The sequence below is a fragment of the Musca vetustissima genome, unplaced genomic scaffold, assembly GCF_032173495.1.
Source record: "Musca vetustissima isolate MV318-11 ecotype Yass unplaced genomic scaffold, APGP_CSIRO_Mvet_v1 utg4709, whole genome shotgun sequence".
NCBI lineage: Eukaryota > Metazoa > Arthropoda > Insecta > Diptera > Muscidae > Musca > Musca vetustissima.
This window is the reverse complement of record NW_026888605.1, coordinates 314,259-322,362: the sequence shown is the minus strand read 5'-3', so window position 1 is coordinate 322,362 and position 8,104 is coordinate 314,259. Positions and strand designations below refer to the sequence as shown.

The following is an 8,104-nucleotide window of genomic DNA, read 5'->3' as shown; positions in this document are numbered from 1 at the left end:
TGAATGAATAAAGCCTTGTGGATATTGGAAACTCGGCCCACAGTCAAGCTGGCCTCGCAGTGGCCTCTGCCAATGTAAACTGGCTATTCCAGTGATGTGGCGCCACATACCACTGAATTATCAGAAATCTTGGGATTATTGCATTGGCGCCATACCAAACTGCGACCAGACAAAATTTCAAAGGGATATTTGGGAGCCTCCTTTCCTCTACGCGAACCAAATACCAATTTTTTTGGCAGGAACCAACTTTAACATATCTTCACCGTGGAGAGCTCTAACCACGTAAAACATCAATATCATTGCCAAAGCATTGGGTGACAGGATGGAATAGGGACAAGAATGGACCCATTTGTATTTGTAATTCGTAGCTGGATTTCGGGTGTTCTTCATCAGTCCAGGAATAAACAAAGGCTAATTTTTTAGTAGGTATTATTTTTATCGGCAGACAATCACCGTCATTATTTTAACCACCAACAGCTTTGGATTGCTTCGGTGTATCGGGGGATGAATGTAACCAATTGTGAACTGTAATGAGGAAGAAATGCTAATTTTAAATTGAAAATATGGCAATAACTGTGTTTCAAAATAGAGGCTAAAACCCCTCAAAATAGGAAAGGTAAGTTTTAGTCTACAACTACCATAGCGGAATCTGAAAGGTGTGGTACAGAGGCATGTAAACCCCTAGTGTAATCTGGGGACGTCCTTACTGAAACAGACAAGTTAGATGACCTATGATATGGAGTATTGTAACCCTTTGACCAAATCTGAAAACAGGGATATTCCGGCAAATAAAAACTACTGCCCATGCGTCACACAGTCAAAGGTAAAGTCTATGGTTCAAACACATTTTGGAAAGATAAACAAAAATTAATTTTCGGATTACATGACGTCGAGGTATCGGCAAAAATATTCGAAGATTTGGACAGAAGATCTAGAGTTATGCTGTCCCTGTAGTACGTCAATGCAGAAAGGTTATAGGATCCAGTCTCTAAAATATTTGTGTCATGATATTTAACGCCAATTGGGAATGTTAAATATATTCCTTGATAAATGTATAACTTTCCGCTTCCACTCAACTCCAATCCACCCATTTGTTCTTCATGCTTTTTGTTCTGTAATTATAATTAATAAGTAATTACAGCTACTCACCCATATTATTATTGGGTTTGCATAACCTGTTTCCGGAATATCTTCTTGCACAATGCTACCAAATAATTATAGTTTTTATTTTCACATTAATCGATTACAATATTTACAATTACAATAACATATACATATATGTAGGCACTACTTGAAGTCATGAATTACTCTCTTATCTTCTCTCATCTCCTCCCCTCAATAACCCATACCCTGACAACGATAATATTCATCACGATGTACAAGTATTTCATAGCCACCATCGATACGAACTTCCCGACCGCCATAGGGAATATAGAGGCAACCATGTGAACGATGAATTTTACCACAAGTCAGCGAACCATGATAATGGGCACGACCAACATAGAGAACTTCTCCACATTTGGTGCGACCGCCTTCAACGGCACCTGGAGCATAGCCGTTAATCGCCGGAACCCAAATGTAGTGTTGACCCACTAAAATTTCATAATTATTCTTATGAAACTCTTGACCCTGATATGAAACATAGGCCGAAGAACGTCCCGGTACAGCTTTACCAGGAATATAGTCACCATTGTGAAAGGCACGACAAACATAAATGGTTGACATGTCGGAATCATGGCCAGCGTGCACTGCATCGCCTGGAGTGTAACCGGGCGAGGATGGTATCCATCTGTCAAAACGTTTGGATGGTTGGTAATTTGTGGCGGTAACAACAATTGTAGCAGGTGGAGGGGGTGGTGGACAGCACGAGGGATTGTATGTGGATGCTGGTATCACAGTTGCTGAAGCATAGGCTCCACCGGGTGGCACATACGTTGCAGCTGGTTTTGGTGGCAAATAACTAGGCATGGGCATTGGCATTGGAGTAGGCATGGGCATAGGTGTAGCCACAGCTGTGTATGGTGGAGGTGGGCCCACCGGAGCGGGCATAGGCATAACTGGTTTAATTTCTGGATATGGACACACTTTTTCGGCCGTCATTGGTGGTGGTGGAGGCGGCGTTGAAGGCAAGGGATCAGTCGAAGCCAATTCTACCTTCCAACCAGCAGATGATTTCTCCTCAACCAAAATCTCATAGGTTTCCAAACGTCTCTCAACACCCTTGAAGGGAATGAATAATGCCTTGTGGACTTTGGAAACTCGGCCCACAGTTAAACTACCTTCGTAGTGGCCTCTGCCAATGTAAACTGGCTGTTCCAGTGACGTGGTGCCACATACCACAGCATTGTCGGGAATCATGTGATTGTAGCAGTGACGCCACACCAAATTGCGGCCTGACAAAATTTCAAAATGGTCTTTGGGAACCTCCTCTCCCCTCCACGAACCGAAGGCCAATTTTTTGGCAGGAATCACCTTTAACACCAACATATCGCCATGGTGGAATGCTCTGCCCACATAAATCATATCACCATCAACATCATTGCCACCTACCACAGCATTGGGTGGCAGGGTGGAATAGGCGGACGAATGGACCCATTTGTATTCTGGAAAAAAGGGATTTAGAAAATAAATAAAAAATTCCAATAAACCATTTATTTAAACATACCTTCAAAGTCGATTAAGGGTGCCTCCTCGGGAGCAGAACCACCAATTGCCACACCACCTCCGCCATACACCAACACCTCATATTTTTCCAACTTAATTTCTGCTCCCTGATAGGGTATGTACAAACAACCATGGGATGGTTGAATCTTGCCCACAGTCAGACTATTGGCATAGTGGCCACGACCCACATACAACGGTTCTCCACTACTCGTTCTACCAGTGCTAATAGCATTCGGTGGTATATTTGGACCAGAACAGGGTTGCCAAGTGTAACTATCGCCGAGTAATAATTCGTAACTGGATTTCGGATGTTCGCCACCAGCCCATGAAACAAAGGCTAATTTTTTACTAGGTATTACTTTGGTCGGCAGACAATCACCTTCGTGAAATGAACGACCAACATAGATGGGACTGCCGTCACTGTCGTAACCGCCTACCACTGCTTTGGGTGGCAGCGGTGCATAGGGTGATGAATGTAACCAGTTATGGGCTGTAATGAGGAAGAAATGCTAATGTTAAATTGGAAATATGACGGGTTTCAATGTACTGAACGAACTCTTTAACATGGAGAAAATGTAAGCACTGTCGTAGAGGGCATACACTTAAGTCGAAGTAGTGTAATGGTGAGCCATTAGGCCACAGAGAAAGTGTATGGAACAGGGGAATGTCTAAACTTCTTTGAAGCAATTTGACGACCAGATTGGAGCAGTGGGGCGTGACCACTTTCGATATGGAATGTAGATCAAATCTAAACTCAGTTGTAAATAAAAACATCTGCCTATGAATCACGCAGTCAATTTAAAGGCATTTTATTCAAACACAAGTTGGAAAGAGAAAATATGATTAATTTTCGGATTGCATGACGTCGTGGAATCGGCAGACATATTTGAAGGATCGAACAGGAGAATTATGATGTCCTTCGACCAATATAATATACTAAGGCCATGGAAATCAATAACTATTCGGGAAACCCAATGATCGATTCTTCCAGATAGTACTCTATGGAAGATCAGACCTAATGAGACCCAATGATCGACTCTTCCAGATAGTACTATATGAAAGATCTGACTTCTAGAGCTCACATATTTCGTAGCAATTTATATTATGAACACGAACCCGGTTAATTTGATAATGATAGAAATGTCTTTGGGTTGCTGAAGTTGACAGGCAGGCCATAAAACACATTAAAACTAGAGATATTCCATAAAATTTGGTACCAAAAATTTTTCTTATTCACCTATACTCGATTCCAATAAAAAATCCCCTGAAAAAAGAAAAACAAATTTCCAACTTACCCATTCCTTTGAAATGTTCTACAAGTTTCAAAATATATTTCTTGACAAATTTATAACAGTCCGTTTGTAATTTGTTCTCAACTCCAATAACACTAGACGTTTTCGTGAAACTGATTCATGTGAATCGAAACGGAAAATAACAACAAAACCATCTATCAACCTGAAATGGCTTTATTTTGAAAATAATATCAACTTCCAGTGGAATGAATGGTTTACCCAGATAAGAAGGTGTTTTTTTCGTTTTCCGTCCATCGTATAAGAATGGGTGGTATGTCGGTGTGTCGCACGATATGGAAGGGGAGTACACGATAAGCAATTGCAAAGTTCTATGGACTGACTATGACTCAGAGTAGAAGAGTGCGTATAAGAGTAATCGTTGTGTGTTGTCGCCATCGTGTTCGTCGCTTACCGGCAGGTGATGTGAGTGAATCCCCTTGTACATACGATTGGTCAGGCGAAGACAGAAAAAAACATATTTTTTTATTGATTAGTAACTATTGACTGAAAGGTATCAATTCCAGTTAACTAATGCAAATAGTTGATATATATTTTTTCGGTAAATTGATAAGATTATAATTTTGGAGATTGAAGTGAAAATACAGAGTGCTATAATTGAATGAATGTTAAAAGAAAATTTAATTTTAAAAATATTAAATTTAATTTTCTGAATGTGAAATTAAAAATCTAAAATTCGATAATTGGAAGCATATAATTTTACCCTTAACAAATTATTGTATATTTTATGTTAGGCTTACAAAAAATATTCTTTATCGTTTTAAAATCTTGTATTGTGTAGAAATTACCCTGAAGATAACTGCTTTATTATTAAATTAATTTGATTTTTCTTATATTAATTCGATGGATTAGGGCAAGTACATTCAATACACAGGGTATTGCTTTCAAATTCTTTCATAATAAAGGACATGCTGTCAACATTAAATTAAATTCAATCATTGTCTTAAAAAATGCGAAAAACCAATAATATGGGAGCTATATTATTGTTCCGCAGGAATTCGAGAATTTTTGTAATATATTTTCTCTCAGTCTGCTTTTTAAAATTCTGATCCGATTGTTGGACTATATATGTTGTTCTTTGTGTGTTCATACCTTCAGATCCTGAATTCATAATCTCCCTCGCTCTATCCATCCTTTTTTTTCGTTTTGGTTGGTAGTTGAGTGGCTGGGTAATTTGGTTTTACATTAAAATTTAACGATTAAATTGACGTTTCATTGCGTTACAGAATACATAATGGTTACACACAGAGAATATTGCATACTTTTAGGCGTTGAACTTAAAACACTGTAAGTGATAGCAATTATATATTAGAATGACGAAAATTGAAATAGTTTGTAATGAAATTGAAGTATAATGGAGTAGTAAAAACATTAATCGAAATATTATAATATAATTTAATTCAATTTAATTTGTTTTCAAATTAAAAATATAATTAAAAACCCCCAAAAATGGCGCCCAATTAATCAAATACTATTCCAAACATGTATTGTATATATGTTTCTATTAAAAGTATAATAGCCTCGGAAATTGATTTCAAAATTAAATTACTCCATATGTAGATCATTAGAGATATAGAAAATGTTCAATTGAGATATAGAAAATTCAATTTTATTTAAACTCTATTTTATGATTATCATAATTTCTTTTTCATTTTCTTTTTTCTTGTCGTTTTAATTTGATATTTAATATAATTCGTTTAAAACAAAATTAAACATGTTGGGCATAAATACACCATTGTATAGATATTTTAACTTCTTCCTGTCAATTATGTTATTTTGAAGTATGTTTTTTTCAAAACGAAAAAAAAATATTGTTTCAAAATTTTAGACATACTCATGTCGATCACCAAACGATACAACACCCTGTATTGCGTCAACTCACCTGTAATATTGTTGTTTTATCAGGTGTTGGCTTATCAGTGACTACAGGAGTACTGATAAACTGCATGTTCAAATGTTTTTCAACAGTTTTAGTAAAACGCTTAAAGAATCAAGAACTTTTAGTTAGTACGCTTAGTTAAACTCACTCGTAACAACGCTTGACAGAACAAAAAAAATGGGTAAGTAAAAGTGTTATTAAAAAAAAAAGAAATTCAATAAAATTTGGAAACTCAAAAAAAGGAAAGAAGTGAATATGTGATCTGAAGTGATCTTTGTGGAAAATAAAAATAATTAAATACATAATTGCTTGTAATGTAATTAGGCCATGTTAGTGAATATTGTTTGGGAATATCTAGAGTGAGAAGATTTGTCTTGGAATAGCAAGTTCTGGAATAGCAAGTTGTTATCAAGTTCTAGAATAATTCTATATTTTTTAAATTAGTATTTGTTTGATTATTCAACCTTTGTTTGATATTTCGACCTATTGATACAGCCGAGCTTGAGCTTTTTAATATATTATTTACATTAATTAATAATAATTGTGACATTCGGAGATCATATGAGACGTTGTTAACATTTTCAGTGGTTATTAATTTCAACACAGTTTTTTTTCTTTTAAAAATGTTTCAACTATTTTTGGGACTAGAGTTTTTGTAGCAGAATTTATTTCTGCAAAAGTATCAATGTTTAAAAAGTGTTGGCCATTTTGTGGTTATAATTTTTTTTTATAATTTCTTTCTTTCTTATTTTCCCTTGATAGTCCAGTGTATTTCTGGAAATTGAATTCCCTCCATACTTCAGATAAGCCAGTTGACTGATAAAGTTCGTTAGAAATCAACCACCAAATGAATGTGTTTATACGTGGCCTGAAATATTTTTACCACCATGTTTTTTATTGCCATCACCTAGACCTCGCAAGAACAATGGGTTATTAACTTCGATATTTCAATAACTCAATATATGTATGATTTCCGCAATATTGTAATGTGAAGGATACATTTTCCAAAAACAATAGTTATTATTATGTGAATATCATTCACAATGCTGTTTGTTTGTTTGTTTGCTACAATGCGGCATGATCCGAAGTTGTATGATTCATTCACAACACCATGCCATAATCAGTCAATATAAAATGTCAATTGAATTGAAATTGTAATATGTATGACAATTACTTATCTCTTTTATTATTATCTATGAATATATGAGTGTATATTAGGTTGTATCAAAGTCCAAAATAAAAAAAATGGTATACAAAAAAGCCAAAACCAATAAAATGAGGAAGTCTTCACAAAAATAAAGTTAAACATTAATAAAATTATTTTTTTTAATAAATTAAAAAAAAGATAATCTTCCTATAGTCCCTTTAATATTATTAAAAAAATCGACTCTTTGCATAGACCCTTTAAAAAGTTTCCGCTTCGTTTCGATCCTTTAATAATATTTTTTAAAAAATCGACGCCTCGTATAGATCCGTTAAAAATATTTTGAAAAATTTCTACGTTTCGTATAGATCCTTAATTTTTTTAACCTAAACTTCGTAGATAAACTTTAAAAATATCTAACTCCTATATTAAGGACCAGTCCCATTTTGGCATTATGATGGTCCTAGATGCATTTTCCAACTCAAGTAGCTGTAATTTGGTATTCCGTGTTCTAAGTGGCTAAAAAACTTATTCACAGAAAATATTTAATACAGGTATAAGTTTTGATAGAGCTACCATGTTAAAGTTCTGCCCCATTTTAATTTTTCCATGATCTTAACAACATTTTCAACCCTATATATACCATTTACCCGGCATTCCGGGTAACATTGCAAGTATACTCAATACACCAAGTTGATTCATTGTCCCTTTAGACTGCTGTACAATTTTCTTTACTCCCTAATATACACTCAACATCATAGTACAATTATTTACAAAACCATAACGATAAGTATACAAAAGAATATACAAGTACAACAACAAAACACAGCAGTGAAAAATAAACACTTTTCACCTGAGTTTTCTTTACATCGCCACCTTAACCGCGAGCCTTCGAATTACTCACCTCTGTCAGTTGTGTAAATAATTTAAGACAAATTGTGACAATTTAAGACCCTTTTTCGCAAGTAAATAATGCATGTTGATACCAGTAAAAACTGTAGCATTTCCCTTCACTCACTCTTTCCCTCCCATCTTTCAAGTGGCTACAGAAAAAATAGACATTTTTCAAAGTGAGGCAGTTAAGCTTTTTTTAATGCCACCCCTCCT

At 35.4% G+C, this 8,104-nt stretch overlaps 1 protein-coding gene across 1 annotated transcript; it reads right to left on the bottom strand.

Moving 5' to 3' along the window:
* Positions 1-463: 463 nt before the first annotated feature.
* Positions 464-5,922, bottom strand: LOC133336456 (uncharacterized). Its single transcript, XM_061544755.1, has 4 exons — positions 5,857-5,922; positions 2,666-3,173; positions 1,350-2,603; positions 464-525 (listed from the first exon to the last, which is right to left on the bottom strand). The coding sequence occupies exons 1-4, from the start codon at positions 5,920-5,922 to the stop codon at positions 464-466; spliced, it is 1,890 nt and encodes a 629-aa protein (XP_061400739.1).
* Positions 5,923-8,104: the final 2,182 nt, after the last annotated feature.